General features: G+C 43.6%; 1 protein-coding gene across 6 annotated transcripts in view; it reads left to right on the top strand.

The window, feature by feature from the left end:
* The window catches only part of CLCN5 (chloride voltage-gated channel 5), a 147,403-nt gene extending 128,452 nt beyond the window's left edge, over positions 1–18,951 (top strand). For 4 of the 6 annotated variants that reach the window (XM_032843044.1, XM_032843048.1, XM_032843046.1 and 1 more), the window contains 10 exons: positions 585–684; positions 4,034–4,221; positions 7,435–7,557; positions 8,426–8,632; positions 11,476–11,556; positions 11,996–12,538; positions 14,376–14,562; positions 15,968–16,366; positions 16,528–16,744; positions 18,001–18,951. In XM_032843044.1, the coding sequence (XP_032698935.1) occupies positions 585–684; positions 4,034–4,221; positions 7,435–7,557; positions 8,426–8,632; positions 11,476–11,556; positions 11,996–12,538; positions 14,376–14,562; positions 15,968–16,366; positions 16,528–16,744; positions 18,001–18,091 (2,136 nt within the window). In that variant the 3' untranslated portion in view covers positions 18,092–18,951. The remainder of the gene's footprint in view (positions 1–584; positions 685–4,033; positions 4,222–7,434; positions 7,558–8,425; positions 8,633–11,475; positions 11,557–11,995; positions 12,539–14,375; positions 14,563–15,967; positions 16,367–16,527; positions 16,745–18,000) is intronic. The other 2 variants (XM_032843045.1, XM_032843049.1) reach the window with 2 other exon arrangements.
* Positions 18,952–19,414: the final 463 nt, after the last annotated feature.

Genomic DNA, 19,414 nt, shown 5'->3' on the forward strand with positions numbered 1-19,414 from the left:
CACCCAGGTGCCCTTCTGCCATTCCCAGCAGGTTTTTGGAAATAAAGAGATGCATCTGTAATATCATTCAGTATCTGTGATCAGTGCGGGGAGCAAGTCTTGGAACTTGCCTGACCTGAAGTAGCGCCCCAATAGGAAACCTCACACTGTACTTTCACCACTCAAATAAGCCCATGTTTGTGGAATGAGCCCATGTTTGTGGATTGGAAAAACAATCAACTTATTGGCCGTGAGTCAAGAGACCATCCTTAGAATATCGGATGTCTAGGGCAGAGACCACTGCAAAAAGCAAAACAAATTGAGGTGATAGAGAATTAGCAGCTGAATGGGGAATCCCTGACTAAGGTACTTGGAGCCATTGCTATACTGCAGAGAAAGGTAGGGTTCAGTAAGACGGGCTCAGTAAAACTCCCAAGTTCCTGATGAGGTCATTTCAGCCCAGAATTATCTGAGAAGTAACTCCACCATTGGTCTCTATGCCTAATGAACAGATTTGTCTTTGTGTTTCTTTACTGTGCATTTAAAGGTGAGAAAGCAAGTGTGTGTGTAGAGTGTGCCAATTTTTTCCCCTCATTTCTCCCTAGATTACCAATAAAAGCAAAGAGTCGACATGGGCCTTAATTCACAGTGTGAGTGATGCTTTTTCTGGCTGGTTGTTGATGCTACTTATTGGGCTTTTATCAGGTATGGTAAACTATGTTTATTTTCTTAAAAAATCTAAAATTTTGTGGTGTACCCTTCCTCAAATCATGAACTGAGTTGCGTGCTGTTTTTTTTCTGTTTTCCCACATGAAATAAATTGCTGGTGGACCTCGAGGAAGCTCAGTGTTCCCATCTGTAAAGGGATACTAATACTTGCTTCCCCTTCCTTAAAGAAATGCAGTTAAACGAGGAAATGTATCTAAATGCATTTATACACTATAAAATATTATATCCATTTTAAGGCGCTATTAGCACTGCCTTTCAGTGATTGTCGTGAGGAAGAGTTCTTCTAATAGAGACAATCAAAGTTTTTTGTGTTAAAAATTTTATTTATTTGAGACGGAGAGAGAGAGCATGAACAGGGGACGGGCAGAGGGAGAGGCAGACTCCCTGCTGAATATGGAGCCCCACGTTGGGGCTCCATCCCAGGACCCAGGGATCCTGACCCAAGCTGAAGTAGATGCTTAACCGACTGAGGCTCCCTCCCAGGTGTCCTGAGACAATCTGTTTTTCTTTTTCTTTTTTTTTTAAACACATACTACATATGGTTTCTTTTCCTTAACATTTATTTATTTTTTATTTTGTTTTTGCAGTGTTCCAAGATTCATTGTTTATGTATCATACCCAGTGCTACTACATGGGTTTCCTAGGAGGAGATAGAGAACTTCCTGGGAGCTTTTTGTAGCTATTCTTAAACATCTGCTCTCTCATTTGGTGGTGAAGAACATCAGAGAAGATAGGGCCCATACCCTCAAGAAACTTATAATGTCATTCTTCCATGCTGGCTGACAAGTGGGATGACCCTTCCTTTTCCTGTCATCTCCATCAACCTCCCAAGCCATGCCAAATAATGCACAGTCTAACTAGGAATAGTGCACTTGCTAAGCCCATACATCTTTAAAGCAAGCTCCCACGCAGTCTTCCCCTCCCACCGAGGAAGCAGAAAGCCAAGAATACCTGGGAGAGATGCTAAGGATTGTATCCTTATGGTAGTAAAAGTTGGAAGACCTGGAATACTGAGCTGAAAGAGAAGTTAGGTGGGAAACCTGGAGGTAGATGGGATAAAAAGACTTATTAGCATGGGCTCTTCTTTGCAGCACTTGAATCCCAGCCCCGCCGCTTACTAGTTTTGTGACTTTTGGCAAGTTTCTTAACTGTTGGCGGCTCTAGTTTACTGATCTGTAAAACGGGGCTAGCAGGAGTACCTGTAGTCCACATTTGCTGTGAGGACAGAGTAGTAGGTAGATGAGATGTAGCACACATAGTGCTCTGCACGGTGCCCACAGTTGTTAACAGCACTGTTGCTGCTGTTGCCTAGGGAAGATTACGAGCCACAGAGCATAAGATAATTGCTACACATGAAGAAAGGCTCAGCCATAACTGGGTTTTCAAAGATTACCTAGGGAAGGCGTCAGCAGTGTTTTTTGTTAAAGGACTGGATGGTCCCTGTAGTATGAAAGTAGCCATAGACAATAGGTAAAGAAATGAGCGTGGCTGAGACCAAGCAAAACTTCATTTACAAGCATGAAGGCGCATTTGACCCCTGGGCCATAGTTTGCCAACTGTGGTCTAGGGTGTTAATGCTACCCATTCTGGCCAGTTTAGAGGTGGCTGATGACGGACCGAGTGGTCTGTAATGCTAAGTATTGCAAAGAGGCTGAAGAGGAAGGAAGAGGGCTGAGAAAGGGTTATATAGCTGAGCAGTTAGTAGGATAGCAGTGACCTTGGAAAACTATCTCATAAATACTAGGAGTCAGATTTCAAGGCGAAGCAACCATTGTAGAGATTTCAGAGCTATTAGGTGCCCATTGGAAGGCAAGAAGGGCCAGAAGCTTGGGATGGTAATGAGGACAGGGGAAAGCATTTTGTTCTGTAGGACGGGAAACCTGATAAAAGTTGTAACCGAGGAAGGGGCTCATTAGGAAAGGAGAAATAGCAGGAAGAGGGAGGATAGGATTGAGGGTACTGGTGTTAGATAGAATAAGGATAGGCTCACGTGAAACAGCCGGAGAACAAGCCAAACTCTGTAACGCATGTGAATTTTCTGAGTCTGGGCAATCTGTGCAGTTAAGAGAAGGAAGAGAAGGTGGGCGTGGCCAAGAGGCGTCAAACAAGGTGTTAGATTTGACTAGGTTATTCAAGTATGTAAATAACTTCTGTTAACACTTTTAGCACCTACCCAAACATACACACGGCATGGCCTCCAGCCTGTTGGAATGTAGGCGTAATATCCTCAACTTTTTAATGTATTTCTTGTCACTAGGTGGCCAGTGAATGTTTTTCTTTTCCCTCGTATACACAGGGCATTTTGTTTTGAGACATCGCAGAGCAACAAGAAGCAGTGTGTCTGAATGTAGGAACAGTCTGGGAATTCAGGGGCTGTGAATTTTATGATGTCTTTGCTATTTCCCTAAAGCATGATTCTAGACCATTTCATTTCTTTATGTCAGAGTTTCTTCATCTGGACGACAGAAATGATGAGAAGGCCAGAATCAAAAGTACTGTAACGATCTTAACCCTACCAGGCTATTAACTGGAGCACATAATTCCCCATTCACTATTCATTTTCTCAGAATTGCCTTTGGTGGCTGCTCTGCACATAATATAGTTTGCTCCTGTTTCAATGAGAAAACTTCTGGATGGTCACGTCCAAGGCTCAGGAGGCTTCGACATGTCTGTAGCTTCATGCACTTGCCACGTGCATCACGGTCTGTGCTTTCTCAAATTTGCTTTTCTCAGCCTCGAATGCCTTCCTGCCCTGGCTCAGGTTCCCTTGTCCACGGAGCAGGATTGCTAACAAGGTTGAGCTCTCCTCTCCATGGTCTTCATCAGCTCCCTTACCCTAGCCTCAAACAAAGATCATGTAAGAGTCTTCAAGGAAGGCAGTTCACATTTTCTCAGTCTTACATAAATAGTGAGAACAAAATGATCTTTAATAAGCTTGACTGTCTTCGGGGTTCAGGATCCATCAGTTGTGAGGCAAAGCAGAGTCTTGGCCACGTAAATCAGTTAAAAGGCAAATCCACTCAGCCCTTGCTCCCTCCCAACCACTTTGCCCTCCCCCAGCTCTCCCTATGTAGAAATTCTACAGACATAGTATTCAGTGCAGTCAATGCTTTGTGGTATTTTCTCCCCTTTTTACCCCCTCTTGAATAGGTATTTAATGACAGGCAAAATCTCTTGGAGGTGATAGGTGGAAATCAAGCCGACAGAACATCAGAAAGAGGTTGCAGGGGGAGCCAGAAGGTTTATGGCTTGTCCATTATTTTGTCACCTTTTCCCTCATTTTCTCTTAATAACTTTGACCTCCCCTTCCCTCACCTCAAATCAGGTTCCTTAGCTGGCTTGATAGACATTTCTGCTCATTGGATGACAGACTTGAAAGAAGGCATATGCACAGACGGATTCTGGTTTAACCATGAGCACTGTTGCTGGAACTCCGACCACGTCACCTTCGAAGACAGAGACAAATGCCCAGAGTGGAACAGCTGGTCCCAGCTTATCATCAGCACGGATGAGGTACAGTGTTGTGAAGATTCCCGAACCGCTGTTATTCTTACACTGACTGAATTTCTTATACTATACTCATGGCACTTGTGGAATGTGCCGCTATTTTCCTCTTCATGGAAAGGGAAACCCGCTCCAGCTTCCTTTCTCTGTGGAGTAAGTGCGGCCCTATTTCCCTCACTTCTGCCACGTGGAATCCTTTGATGCTTTACATAGTGACTTAACGTTTTTGCTTCTTGTAAACAGTCCCGGTGTTTCTCCTTAGTTGTTAGTACGCAGTGTGATTGAATCTGCCCTTCTCTAATAATTTCGGTAAAGATGTCAGAGCCAGCCAACAGGGACACTATAATTTCTAACAAAAACAGAGTGGGTTAAAAATGTGTCTGTTGTATGCACTCCAAAAGTAATTTTCCCCTGAGCATTGCATTAGAACATTTAAAAAAAAATTAGAATACATTCCATAGGAAAAAAACAGAAACGCAGAAGTAAAATTGCCTGTAGTCTTCTTTGGAGATTAAATCAATATTTTCATTTGTTCTTGTCTCCCAGCAGATATTTTTCAATGTAAAAGTAACATTGTTTTTCAGTTCCTTCCCTTTCTATTACCACTTGGGCTGTTTGTTAGGTCTCTCCTACTAAAAACAAAAACACACAAGACAATATAACAGCTCTCAATTCCCAATTCCTTTCTGGCATCTACCAACCGAAACAGGTGCCATCTCAGCTCACTCCTCATTTACCCTGTTGGCGAAGTGACTGAGACTAGGCTAGGATCTATATTTATACATTTGAAATGCATTTTTATTCCTACTTCGGTCCACAGATGATTTGAAATGGGGCGTGTGGATGTGCAGGTGCACATGCACCCCCCCACACACACACACACAGTCAAGGGAAAAGAAGGATGGGAAAATAATAAAGTCAGAAATAAGAGTCTTTATGTACATAAATGACTGTACACATTGGCTCGGGGAAAGAGGTCAGTAAAAGGGTTGGATACATACCATATGTGTGAGAGGGTTTAGATCTATTCTTCTCAAACTGGGCTAAGGTTGGATGCCAGTGGGTGGCTGAAACCGCAGGATAAATGCTGTGTGCCATCTCAGAAAATCAGGGGTTTTTTTGAATATTTTTTTAAATTACATTGAATTACAAAGGGATGCACAATTCCCATGTTTATTAAGATAACACAATCTCTGTTTTAGCTCTGCTCCTGCGTAACCTACCCCCTACCCTCTCTCCTAGATTAGGAGTACTGGAGTTTAGGGTGAACGTGTGTGTGTGTGTGTGTGTGTGTGAGAGAGAGAGAGAGAGAGAGAGAGAGAGAGAGACGGAGGGAGGGAGATTCCCTTGCCCTTTTTAAAATTCTTTTATTTACTTATTTATTTTAAAGATTTTATTTATTTATTTGACAGAGAGAGAGATCACAAGTAGGCAGAGAGAGAGGAAGAAGCAGGCTCCCTGCTGAGCAGAGAGCCCGATATGGGGCTTGATCCCAGCACCCTGGGATCATGACCTGAGCCAAAGGCAGAGGCTTTTACCCACTGAGCCACCCAGGTGCCCCTTTATTCTTTTATTTTTGAAGTACTTATAGATTCACAAAAAGTTGCAAAACAAGGGAGGTCTCCCATACCCTTCACCCAGGTGTTCCCCAGTGGTAATATCTTCTCTGACTAGAGAATAAGTAGCAAGACAAGGATATGATCCACAGATTTTATTTCACCAATTTTACGTGCATAGATATGTGTGTATGTATACCTGTGTATGTGTGTATGTAATTCTCTGCAATTTTACTGCCTGTGTAGATTTGTGTTATCACCACTACAGTCAAGGTCTAGAACTGTTGTTCATCCCGGCAAGGCTCTGCCGTGCTACCCCGTGTGTGTGTGTGTGTGTGTGTGTGTGTGTGTGTGTGTGTTTAAATAGTCCAACTGTAGCTCTCAAACGGGAGCTTGAGATTTGCTCAAGTGACCTATTTCTCTGGTCATCCTTTTTTTAATGAATGAAATCCTTGCCTGGAGAGAGTTCTAGATTCTAAGAGTTCTCCAGCCAAGTACTTAGCCTCCAGGTTTGTGCCCCTAGCCACTTCTACCTACTTGCCTTTTCACTCCCCCTCCCTCTTTGTTTCCCCCCTTTGGAAAGTCTTCTTCCTCCCTAGCTACATTTGAAAGGCCAAGAGAGCAATTATCTATTCCTCTGAGGGACTAAAATAATGGAAAACTTGTGTCAAAGCTATAACTTAGGAGGGGAAAAAAAAAAACAACCTTGAGCAGTTTGGCTCTCCTTGTCTAGGTCAGTGAATTATTTTAATAATGTTTTATGTTTTAAGAAGTCAGAAGTACAGTGAGTTTTGTGTTTCATGTAATTTGAGTGAGTTTCAACTTCTACAGTTTTTATCAGTAAGTATGATCTCCTGATGTTCAAAATAGCTTTTTTTGGCCGGTGGGTTGGGTGGGGGGGGAGATGTAACTGTTTGCCAGCCCTTTATGTTGGTGACTCCTTATTACTGGTCAAAATTAGATTTATTTTCTGGCAGACTTCATTAGCATAGGAGGACAGTCTCAAAAGTATATTCACTCCATTTTAAAAAGAGGGGTTGCTGTTTTATTTTTTGGGAGAGCTGGCATCTTGGTGGTGGTGTTTTATGGTCAGAGCCTGAAACTTTCTGCTCACATCTACTTGTTGCTGAGTCTGTGATAGCCGAATTCTCTCAAAGAGAGAATTCTCTCTGCAGAACTTAATTAACTGTGTATTTTAAGGAAACCGCTCAGGAATTTTCGACACTATAACCTCCCATGAGAATCTGACACCAAGGTAGGTAGAGCTGGTCTTCACTTCAAATGTGTAGCCAATAACAGAGCTGTCAGGATTCTTAATAAAATTGACATAAAATGAGACCTACTTGACCCCCAAACCTGCCAGAGGTCTCATGTTGAACCTGAGTTTGCTTAGGGTTCTGTCTGTTCTTCCTTCTTGTCGATCCTCAGCAGCTGGCGTCCGTTTCCTTGGGAGGGAGCAAAGCCTCGCATTTTCGCTTCCAAGTGGGCTGACAGTGTTTCAGGGGTTGCCTTGCTGCCCGTCTTGGAAGGAACGTTTTGAGCGATGTGATACCGGTCTTTTTCCTCCCGAGCCCCTCTCCCGAAACCCTTTTCGTCAGCAGTGCTCCGTGCCTCACTGAGGCAGCCTGGACTAAAACAAGCTTCTTCCTTTTTTCCCCTGTTCTAGGGAGCCTTTGCCTACATAGTCAATTATTTCATGTATGTCCTCTGGGCTCTCCTATTTGCCTTCCTCGCCGTGTCTCTTGTCAAAGTGTTTGCACCTTATGCCTGTGGCTCCGGAATTCCTGAGGTGAGTCTCTCAAACGGTTTATAAACGGTTAACAGTAGTGAATCCTTCCTGGTGAAGAGCCTTTAATAGGTATTCCAGCATATCCTGCAATTCGAATCTGAAACAGGATCAGACCCTGAGGAAATCTGGAGTTTCTCTAGGTCTTCCCTCAAGTCTCCCAGCCTGGGCCACCTGGACACGAAAGGGGGTGGGTTCCTAGCCCCCTTGCGGGTTCCTGGGGAATCAGGCCTCTTGAAAGCCAACCCCTGCTCCCTACCCAAGGAGATCAAGGGTAGACCCCAGGCTTCTGGCCTGAAAAAGTACTGGCATTGTCAACTTTGTTTGAGCAGGAGAAATAAAACTATTTTGCTACATTTCCTATAGTATGACTAGGGCTAGAAGGTTGGGGAGGGGTGGCTGAAGTCCTGTTCCCTACTACTTTTGGCTTAGATTGCTTGACAGTGACCGAAACCACTGAGATTTGAGGTTACCCAGATGACCTTGCCCCTCTCTGTTTCCTGACCAAGTCATAGTTACAAATTTCTTTGGCAGAGAATCAAGGCTCTACTGGCCTGTAAGGATGTAAGTAAGGAAAACACCCTCCCACTCTGCCTCCCCTTCTCCAAATACACACACTCTCATGCTTGCAGTACTCTCTTGCCCAGCTAGCACATGGCTGGGGGGCGGGGGAAAGGAACTTGAAAGCTTAAAGAACAGTTCTTGCTTTCTTGGACTCCCAGGCTCCCTCCCAAATTGGGGTCATGTAGGTCAAACATTTATATGTCACTTGTTTGAAAGGTGCAGTTTCCATAATGAGGTCCAGATTATTGCTTCCCAGCCTTGTTTACTTGCCTAGTCTATATTTAATCTCTCTGTGTTTGACCTGCAGATAAAAACTATCTTGAGCGGTTTTATTATTAGGGGCTATTTGGGTAAGTGGACCCTGATTATCAAAACCATCACATTGGTGCTGGCCGTGTCATCTGGCTTGAGCCTGGGCAAAGAGGGCCCCCTAGTGCACGTGGCTTGCTGCTGTGGGAACATCCTGTGCCATTGTTTCAACAAATATAGGAAGAATGAAGCCAAGCGCAGAGAGGTAATTAACAGATGGCCTGAGTTGTCTCTTTTTTGGTGAGCATAAATGGTCCGATCTTAGGGATGAGGATTTAGGGACTCTACCAATATCAGCACAAATACCCTGTGACCCGGTTGTTCCACTTCTAGGAATTTATCCTACAGACACCCCAAGTGTGTGTGGGAACCAAGGTATGTGTGTGGGGCTAGTCGGTGCAGCATTTGTCGATATCGTGGTAAAACCAAATAGTCACAACGTCCATCAACGGGACCGATCAAATAAACGATATTCTGGTCATACTGTAGAATACTAGGCAGTCGTTAAAAAGGATAGCCTTATGTATGTTGATGTGGATTGATGGCTATAGAAGATCATTAAGTTTCAGAAGCCAATTGTGGAATAACACGTGTATAAAATAATTCAAGTACTGTTTTTTTTTAAAAGTATGTATATGCGCACCTAGAAAGAAAACGTCTGGAAAGTAGTTTTACTCCAAACTGTTGAAAATGTCCACTGGTGGTGACATTTCCCCACTCACGGTGGTGAGCGGGAAGGTGAGGTGGTAGTGAGGGAGAAGTAAGGACTTTAAGAACTTCTAGTACATATAACTCTACACAAATTGTGCTGTTTTATTACAGAATAAGTTACAAAAACAAGAGATTTTTTAAAAGAAGTCATTTTTTTTCCTGTGAAAGAATATAAGCCCCGCATATGTTTCAGATACCAGCTTTTCCATCTTTTATTTCTACCTAATGCCACGCTAAATGAGTTTCTCCATGTATAGGATCTCTCTCTGCCTTCTGCCTCCATCCGGCTAAATTAGTCCTGCCACAGAGTCTCCATAGCTGTTCTCATGTTCATGCAGTTCTTAATGTATATCGTTTTGCGGAGGAAGAACAGATTTTAGAAATGTTCCACATCATTGGTTACTTTTATCCTGCTATAATTAAGGATTTAAGGAAATAATGGTTCTTGCTCTGTTTTCTTTGAATTACACAGAAATCACATACGAAATGGGTCAAGGCCAACGTCATTTTATTAGAATGGATTTTTCACAAAATCGCAACCTAGTGATTTATTTGGAAAACAAAACGAAGCAAAACAAACCATAAGGCCCAGAAGGAAACTCAGAGATGTTGAAATTTCAAATATGGAATACATTTAGATAGTTCAAGGGGGAAAGTTCCTGGCAGGAGAGGAAGGCTAGCAGGAAAGGGAGAGGGAAATCTGAGTCAATTGTTTAGCTCCCGTCAGATGGTAGCGGGGCATAACGGCAGTGTGAAACTGGTATGGTTGTTAGATGGGAATAATGGACAACAGAAGCCGAAGAGGTGAAATCCGTTTGAGCTGGCAGGAGGAGAGTGTTATTCTTGCTGGTTTTGCATGGGTCGGGGTGACTTTGAAACTATAGAGGGCCGGTTACTGTCATGCCATAAAACTGGCATTTTTGTTCACAGTTCCTTATAAAATGAGAGGGGAGTTCTGGACTGTTTCTCTGTATAGATGTCATGTATTTCTCTAACTAGACTCATGACTATTTGCATCTTGAGTTCACTTCCTATTGTTTATTTAGACTTTCTAGTTATTTTTTCCTGTCCTTCTCACCATCAGCCGCAACCCTTTTGTGTCCCAGGGCCTTGTCAAAGTGGGCAGATGGTGGAGATTACAGATTTGAGAAGGAAGGGCATGGACAGACTCCACTCTGTCAGCAAAAACTTGAAGCAAACTAGCCATCATGATTCTTTTTTTTTTTCCTCATAATTCATCCTGAAAAGTCATTGAAATCCGCCTGTTTGTCCTCATCCTTTTAGGATGAAAGCCAATTTATAGGCACGAATTTTGAAGTCCTACCTGGCTAGCCCCAAAGACCTCACTCCTTCCTTCCCTTCATTTTCCTGCACCTTCCTGCATTCCCAGGGAAAGCTGCCTGTTTATTTTGCCAAGAACCATTTTATTCTGCAGAAACTCTTAATTTTTATTAAACTTTTTTCTAAAAGTTTCCTTACTACCACAAATCACTTATCACTCCACAGCAACCAGAATCCAGTGAAAGGACTTTATCCTTCCATTAATTCTGGTGTGTTGGTTACACATTTTCCATGCGCATGAGTGTGCCTATGTACTGAGGTAGAGCTAAGTATCACTTGCTCTCTTTCTCTCCTTCCTTTTATTTTTTTATTTCCCTCTGACAGCTTCTTCCCCTTCCTCTTCCTCTCCCACCTAGCCCTTTTCCTGGCCTCAGTGAAATACACTTAGGTCTTCTTTTCAAAATCTATCCCCTGCTTCTCCTTGCTTCTAGTTTGCTCCCTATTTCTGTTTCCACTGGTCACTGGGGATGGAGTAGGGCACTGAGTACAGGAAACCCCAACTGCCTATTGTCTGAAGATTTGCAGCTCCCGAATGGCTGTGAGCCAGTTGTTACTTCGGTTTTATATCATTACAGCCGTCTCTAAAATCTTATTTAGAAAAGCATTCCTTAATAAAGAAAGCACTATGTAAATATGTCACTGAAAATACTTCATTTAGGTGGTTAATAGACCTACAGACTCAAAATCAGTTAATGAATTGAGAGTACCGGAAGGGAGGGGAATGATTCGGAATAAAGTCCATGCCTGGATTCATTACAGAGGAAAGACCCTCTACCTGTTCGAGCATTAGATCCATGTGTTTGAAATGTAGCCCGCAGCGTTTGCTCTCCAAATCAGTAAATATGAATTGAACTTCATTTTTGATCTATTGGATATGGAGCATGTATAGTTGTTTTTTTTTAATGTTTACTAAACACTAACATTCCCTTTTAAAAATGTGATCGTCGGTAGAAAGGTGTCATTATTCCAAGACTAATTCTGAGTTTTGGATTGTAGGTCTTGTCGGCTGCAGCAGCAGCAGGCGTATCTGTAGCCTTTGGGGCACCTATCGGCGGAGTGTTATTCAGCCTAGAAGAGGTAACTACTTTTATCTGTCTGTAGAATATGTGTGTTGCTTTCATGTCAGGAATTCTGGCTGGTGTCTGTGGGACATTTAGACCGGAGGTGCTCCGCCCAGCTCACATGTTACCATTTACTGTGTGACCAGAACTCTCTGGGTAGTTCTCTTGTCCTCAGCTCTCCTTCCTACAGCACTAACTGTTCATCTGAAACTGTTCTTTTTTTTTTTTAAAGATTTTATTATTTATTTGAGACAGAGAGACAGAGAGAGAGCATGACAGTGGGGAGGGTCAGAGGGAGAAGCAGGCTCCCCACTGAGCAGGGAGCCTGATGCGGGACTTGATCCAGGGACCTGAGCTGAAGGCAGACGACCAACTGACTGAGCCACCCAGACACCCCATACCTGAAACTTTCTGCGTCCTGGTTTATGTTTGCTTTCTCACCCTCTTTCTTCTAGGTCAGCTACTATTTCCCCCTCAAAACGCTGTGGCGCTCATTCTTTGCTGCCTTGGTGGCAGCATTTACTCTACGTTCCATCAATCCCTTTGGCAACAGCCGCCTGGTTCTATTTTATGTGGAGTTTCACACCCCCTGGCATCTCTTTGAGCTTGTGCCCTTCATTCTGCTGGGCATATTTGGTGGTCTGTGGGGAGCTTTGTTTATCCGCACCAACATTGCCTGGTGTCGGAAGCGTAAGACCACTCAGCTGGGGAAGTATCCTGTTGTAGAGGTACTCGTTGTGACAGCCATCACTGCCATCCTGGCTTTCCCCAATGAATACACCCGCATGAGCACAAGTGAGCTCATTTCTGAGCTATTCAATGACTGTGGACTTCTGGACTCCTCCAAGCTCTGTGATTATGAGAACCGTTTCAACACAAGCAAGGGGGGTGAGCTGCCCGACAGACCGGCTGGTGTGGGAGTCTACAGTGCCATGTGGCAGCTGGCCTTGACACTCATACTGAAAATTGTCATCACTATATTCACCTTTGGCATGAAGGTGAGGAGATTCTTTTGCTACTCAGTGGGTAGATGTGTGGCTATGGGTTTGGGGGGCAAAGCCAAGACATCATACAGTCTTCAAAGCTCATGTGGCACTTCTGGCTTCTGGCAGCATTATCCCCCCACCTCAGAAGGCCCCCGCCAACATGTCCTCAACTTCCTAGACAGTAGCACCTCTACCTAACATCATCCAAGCTGACTTTCAGGCCTCATGCAGACCTCAGTGATGAGATTTAAGAAGAAATGTTTTCTCCTTTCTGGTGAAAAACAGATTTTGCCCCTAGAAGAGGGGTGGTGAGGTATTTGTTCACGTGCCTATTGTATTAAAGCAATATCTGACCACCACATCTGTGGTCCTTATAGGGTGGCTTTAGAGTTTGCCAACAGAGCAAAACATCAAATTGAATCAAACGAAGTAGCCGTTATTCAACCGTTTTGACCACTACAATGGCAGTGTCCCATGGTTCGGCCCAGTGGCGCTAAATGTATTCTTTACCGTCGTTATCAATGTCCAAGGATCAGAAACTTCACAGGTGATCCCAAGTTAATATGGCAACTGTCAAAAGCAGACATCAGGCCAGCATCTTTTATTTTTAGTACCTGTTATCATTGCCATGTTTCAGAAGAAATCAGAAAGGAACATTTGTTAAGGTATTTTCTTTCTCCTCCCTAGGTTATTTGTTTGTCTTTCCTCTGGCACCCAACTACCAAGTCAGTTCTCTCTCTTCTCTAGGGAAACAGAAGCTCAAACTGGGAAAGAAGATGTCGCAGCATTATAGTCTCTGAGTTGATATGTGTCCTCCTCTACACTCCAGAAGGTTTTACAGTGCTTCTTGAGTGATTTCTTTTTCCCTGTCATGGCTTTATTCTTTGATTTAAAGTGCTCATGTTCAGACCATCCAACCCACCCAGATTCAAATGTATTTCACAATTGAACACAGGCTATTTAAAAATAATCTGCTGTTTCATTTTGTCCTTGGCATCATTTCTCTCCCTTCGCACAGAACATTGAGAATTCACTGTAGATATCCTAAGAGTCAGGAAAATAGAGGGGGAGACAGCCGAGAGGGTCTTTTGGTGGGAGTGGCGGTGTGGTTGTTGTGTTTTGTTTTGTTTGGATACTCACACAACCACAGTTACTGCTGCATTAAAAAAATGTAATCATTTCATTTTTCTTTATACTATTACAAAATAAAATGTGACCTCGTATACAATCCTTTTAATGTGACTAGTGGGTTAAGATTCAGTACACGGGAGTGGTTAGGAACACCGATTGTGTTTCATCCCTGGCGCTGGTATCTACTGCAACTTGACCTTGGGTGAGTTGCTTCACCTCCCTGAACCTTGAGTTCTTTGTGATTGGGTAATCATGATGCCTGTCTCCCCGGGGTGGTTGTCTAGAACTGGGGGAATCCTGTCAGTTGAGTATCCAGCATAGAACATGGTAGGTGGTCAATAGAGGGGAATTTTTGTTGCTGAGAATTCAGAATGGGGAAAATGTCTGCATATGTGAGAAATTCCATCTATTTTCCTTTTTCTTTGGGAAAGGCTTAATTTCTGCCCTCCAGTTCTATGTTGGTCTGGAGAGTTCAGGCTCTTGCCAGATGGACCCCCAAATCAGGGTAAGCTTCTTTGCAGTCTTACTTGCCTGCACGTCCCAGAGAACCTCTAGCCCATGTAGCGTTACACACGTCTTTATGGCCACTTGCTAGCATAGTGCATAGTTAAGTTGGCATTGGCCTGTTCGCTTCGCAGAGGGTCAGTCCTCTAGCCCTTACTGTATGCCAGGCGAGTGCATCATTCCTCCCTAAGCACCTGTTGCTTTCTCTTTGCAGATCCCTTCTGGCCTGTTTATCCCCAGCATGGCTGTTGGTGCTATAGCAGGTCGACTTTTAGGAGTGGGAATGGAGCAGCTGGCTTATTACCACCACGACTGGGCCATCTTCAATAGCTGGTGTAGTCAGGGAGCGGATTGTATCACTCCAGGCCTTTATGCGATGGTTGGGGCTGCAGCCTGCTTAGGTGAGTAGTATCTGCATTGACCTTGAAGAAGTTGCCACCCAGGTGACGTAATAAAGAAGCATGATATGAAACACGGTTCACTGCAGATTTTTTTTTTATGACCATTTCCTGTTGGGTTTGCCATTTTTTCAAGTGCTTTAAGGAAGTATTCTTTATCATATAGCTATTTTCCTCCCTTTGGGGAGCAATGTTACTCTCAAATTTCATCATACTAAGGAAATGATCAGAAACTTAGAGAAGGATATCTGTTCAAGAATGTTCATTGCAGGATTATCTATGATAGCAAGAAGTTGGAATCAACTTAAATATGTACAGGAAGGGACTGGTTAAGTGGATTATGGTCCATATAACCGGGTAATATTATATACTATGTATCTGTTTGGGGCATCTAGGTGGCTCAGTGGGTTAAGCCTCTGCCTTCGGCTCAGGTCATGATCTCAGGGTCCTGGGATCGAGCCCCGCCTCAGGCTCTCTGCTCAGCGGGGAGCCAGCTTCCCTATCTCTCTGCCTGCCTCTCTGCCTACTTACGATTTCTCTCTCCGTCAAATAAATAAATAAAATCTTTACTATGTAGCTATTAAATGTGATCCTAATATTTAATATTTTTAATATAACATTAAATAAATTTGTGTTAATACACAAGATGTTCCTGACATAAAGTGGGGGGCGGCATGGTGGGGATTTAAATGTGTAATATGAGCTCACTTACATAAAAACATGTATTTTTACATCATGAAAAACTTGCAGAAGTCATTCAGAATTTTTACTCAGCTTATTTTAGGGAGTGAGCTTATGGATAATGACTTTCTTTTATAGACTTTCTTTTTTTTTAAAGATTTTACGTATTTATTTTGAGAAAGTGAGAGGGAGAGCACAAGCCAGGTGGGGCGAAAGGCAGAGGGAGAAGCAAGCTCCCTGCTGATCAGGGAGCCCAACTGAGGGCTCGATCCCAGGACCCTGGGATCATGACCTGAATCAAAGGCAGACGCTTAACCGACTGAGCCACCGAGGCGCCCCATCTTCTATTGACTTTAAAAAAGTGTTTTCTGACTTTTCCACAAGAGCCTGTATGTTCCAGAGAACCTCTCCTCTCAGTACTGTTACACAAATTGTGGATATCTTTTGCAATGACCTTTATAATTGGGGGGAGAAAGCAGTGCACAAATAAGAAACAAAAGGAGAAAAATGTAGAAGGCCTCTCGCACGTTTGTAGATGTTATTTTGAGAAATGTAACTCGTGTCCATTATAAACTTGCTTTAATGCAGTTGCAGTTAATAGGGGAGACCTCCTTTTAGCAGTGTTTCTGGCAAGTAAGCTGTCCCTGGATGGGGGTCTGTCACAGGCCCTTACCTGGCATGAATGAACTGTTCCTGTTTTCAGTGGCCCACGTCTGTTTCTTTGCAGGTGGGGTGACGCGGATGACCGTTTCTCTCGTTGTCATAATGTTCGAACTAACTGGGGGCTTGGAGTACATTGTGCCTCTGATGGCTGCAGCCATGACAAGCAAGTGGGTGGCAGACGCTCTTGGGCGGGAAGGCATCTATGATGCCCACATTCGTCTCAACGGTTACCCCTTTCTTGAAGCCAAAGAGGAGTTTGCCCATAAGACCCTGGCAATGGATGTGATGAAACCCCGGAGAAATGATCCTTTATTGACTGTCCTTACTCAGGACAGTATGACTGTGGAAGATGTAGAGACTGTCATCAGTGAAACCACTTACAGTGGCTTCCCAGTGGTGGTGTCCCGGGAGTCCCAAAGACTTGTGGGTTTTGTTCTCCGAAGGGATCTCATTATTTCAATTGGTAAGGATTTCAGAAAGAGGATCATGAGATCCACGGTGGAAATAAATAAATACATGCCCAAAGGGTGGGGAGACAGAGGGAGGATGGGATGAATTAGGGGCCATCAAGATAGAAGGAGCACCTCCATTTTCAACATTTTCCCCCCCCTACTTCTCAAATAGAAAATGCACGGAAGAAACAGGATGGGGTTGTGAGCACGTCCATCATTTATTTCACCGAGCATTCTCCTCCCATGCCGCCATACACCCCGCCCACCCTGAAGCTGCGGAACATCCTGGATCTCAGCCCCTTCACTGTGACTGACCTCACCCCCATGGAGATTGTCGTGGACATCTTCCGCAAGCTGGGACTGCGGCAGTGCCTGGTTACGCACAACGGGTGAGAGCTCCCTGGGGGAGGCACATTGGATTGTGGGAGGAAGGAGACTGTAGAGAGAGAAAGAGAGAAGAACCCAATTCATTTGACCCTCAGTAGCACTTACAGGCCCTCCTGAAGCTCCGCGACGAAGATGGATGTGTTTCTTTTATCATCATCATGAATGGAAAAGGGGTTTGGGGGAAAATGTGTGTTTGAGAGATGGGAACTCCTGGCTGCACATTATAATGTAGTCTCTGCCCCGCAAAGGAAACGGCTGTGTCCTTTTGAACAGACAGCACTGAAGTTATGATGGTATTAGGTAGTATATGTATATATAGTATTTGGTCCTTAGAATACCTTTATTTTTATTATTTGAAGATGAGAGAAGCAAGTTTCTGTGAGGTTTGAAGATTTGCACAAGGGCCCCCTGTTAATACACAGTAAAGAGGTACAAGTCTTTTGACTCTCAAGACCAAGGCTCGGTCTTTCTGGGACATTTCCTTATTATTTTTTAATTAAAAAACTTTTTTTTCAGTCCCCCCCCCCCGGGACATTTGTCATGCAGTAAAGGAAGCCCTGCTATGTCTATTGGAAAACAAGGGAGGTGGAGGAGGAGGGTGGACTTTTTTTTCTAAGCATGCTATGTTAATCCAGCAATTATGTAAGAATTTCACTCTGTACGATTTCTAAATGTTGTAACAGATGTCTTGCAGGATTTGAATCAGCAAGGGGATTTTCCCTAACTGATTCATTCAACACTTACTGAATCCCCTATTTCATGCAAGAAGGTATTCCGCTAGATGCCAAGGAGACACAAAAAAGGTCCTTCTCCCCCCTCAAGGAGTGTGCGATGTCCTAGGGAATCTGAGAATACATGAACCCGTATCACATGACAGCAGATGGGACAAGGGCATAGGTCAGGCCGTTGCTGCCACGAGGATGCAGGCATTGCCATCCTGCAGGATCAGGGAGGCATTCTGGAAGAGGAGCGCCTGAACCGGGTGGCAAACGAGAAGATTCAGATATGTAGGGAATATTTAAGCCACAAGAGGTAGCAGGATTTGAGACCGGAAGTAGAAATGCTGGCAGCCTGTCTGGGGACCCGTGCGCAGTCCCGTTTGCCAGGCACGTGTAACCTAGTCCTGTGAGTGCCTCAGGCTGTAAGCCCGGACGGTGTTGAAGACAGAGTTGCAAAGGACTTGGGGTGGAAGGGTGTCACCTCAGAGAATGTTAACCCCCGATTTATTTTTGTTTTGTTGTCTCGTTTTGTCTTGCAGGCGGTTGCTCGGAATCATTACCAAAAAGGATGTGTTAAAGCATATAGCACAGATGGCGAACCAAGATCCTGACTCCATTCTCTTCAACTAGAATCACAGGGTTGTGCTGGATATAAAACAGGAAGGACATTGCAGACCATGGATATATTTTGTTAACTGGGTACCCAAAACACATTTCCCGTATTTGGAGGGTGAAGTTATATTATTAGTGTGTTGTCCCTTTCCTCTAAGTTAACCAGTTGCACTACATAATCTCTGGAATTTAATCTTCTCTTTAGGAGAAAATACAGTTAGGCTTCTGTGATATTGCATTAGGAAGATTTATGAAAGAGTCAACGAGATTGCTCTGGTTTCATTCTTTTTATTTTTTTTTAAATTTAAAACACAATTGTTAGCCAATATGCAATCACTGAAAACTATGCAAGAAAAATTCCAACCGTCCTGACCTATAGCCTGCAGGAAACTCATGAAAAAGTCACTTTTTTTGGACTCTAACTGTCGTTGGTGGAAGATGAAGTGTAAGCTAAGGGGCTTTGCTTTTCCAACCACAGAAAGGAAAGCCAGAAGGAAAATAGTAATGGTGTTTTCCAGACTGTGAAAATTCAGTTCAAATGTTATCTTGTTCCTGTTACACTATTTAGCATTATTAGTTTGTGTGTGTGTATGTGTACGTTAATTTTAATATCTGATTATAAGACAATGCTGCTTTGGTTAACCTTCTCTAAACGAATTTAGAGAGGTTGACTTTTATAGCTTGCTTGTTCCTGGTACTCTTTTGAAATGCACAAAGATAAGTCATGGAACTTTCTCCTTGTCTGCAAAAAGGGTAATTTTCCTGATGGTATCTGTTAGCCAGTAGACAAGGACTTCGTCATGAATTTGTTAGTAGCAAGGAATGATTTCTTCAGCTTCCTTGGAATGAATGATTAGTAAAGTTCTAAGCAAAATCAATGACTAGGAATTTCACATTTTCTTGTGAGGTCCCGACTCATTCTCTTAGCCAGATGCCGCCTCCATGAGTGATGGTGCTTTAGGCTTCTGGAATATGTAAGAGTAGTAAAGGGAATCACTTCGAGACTGCGTACTGATAAACCGGGGAAGATCCCGAGCTAAATCTGCATACTCATGCATTCCTTTGTGAAGACCACCAGTACTAAAATAGCTGGGGGCTCATGCCTCCTCCCAGTGTTAAGTACATATAACAGGCCAGTGTTGTCCCTGTGAACATGAATTTAGGCTTGGGGTACATTCAAATATATTTGAGGCATTGGAATTAGGATAGGCAGCTGCGACTCCCTTGAGGCTCCTTAGAATTCTAAGTAAAACGCAGAGCTATCCTAAGACCCAGGGGTGTGGACAAGGCCTGGTGACACCAAAGGTGCTTGTTTATCCAATTGCAAAGGTGCCTGTCTCA

The sequence above is a fragment of the Lontra canadensis genome, unplaced genomic scaffold, assembly GCF_010015895.1.
Source record: "Lontra canadensis isolate GAN:19392208 unplaced genomic scaffold, GSC_riverotter_1.0 scaffold134, whole genome shotgun sequence".
In the NCBI taxonomy this organism is placed as follows: Eukaryota; Metazoa; Chordata; class Mammalia; order Carnivora; family Mustelidae; genus Lontra; species Lontra canadensis.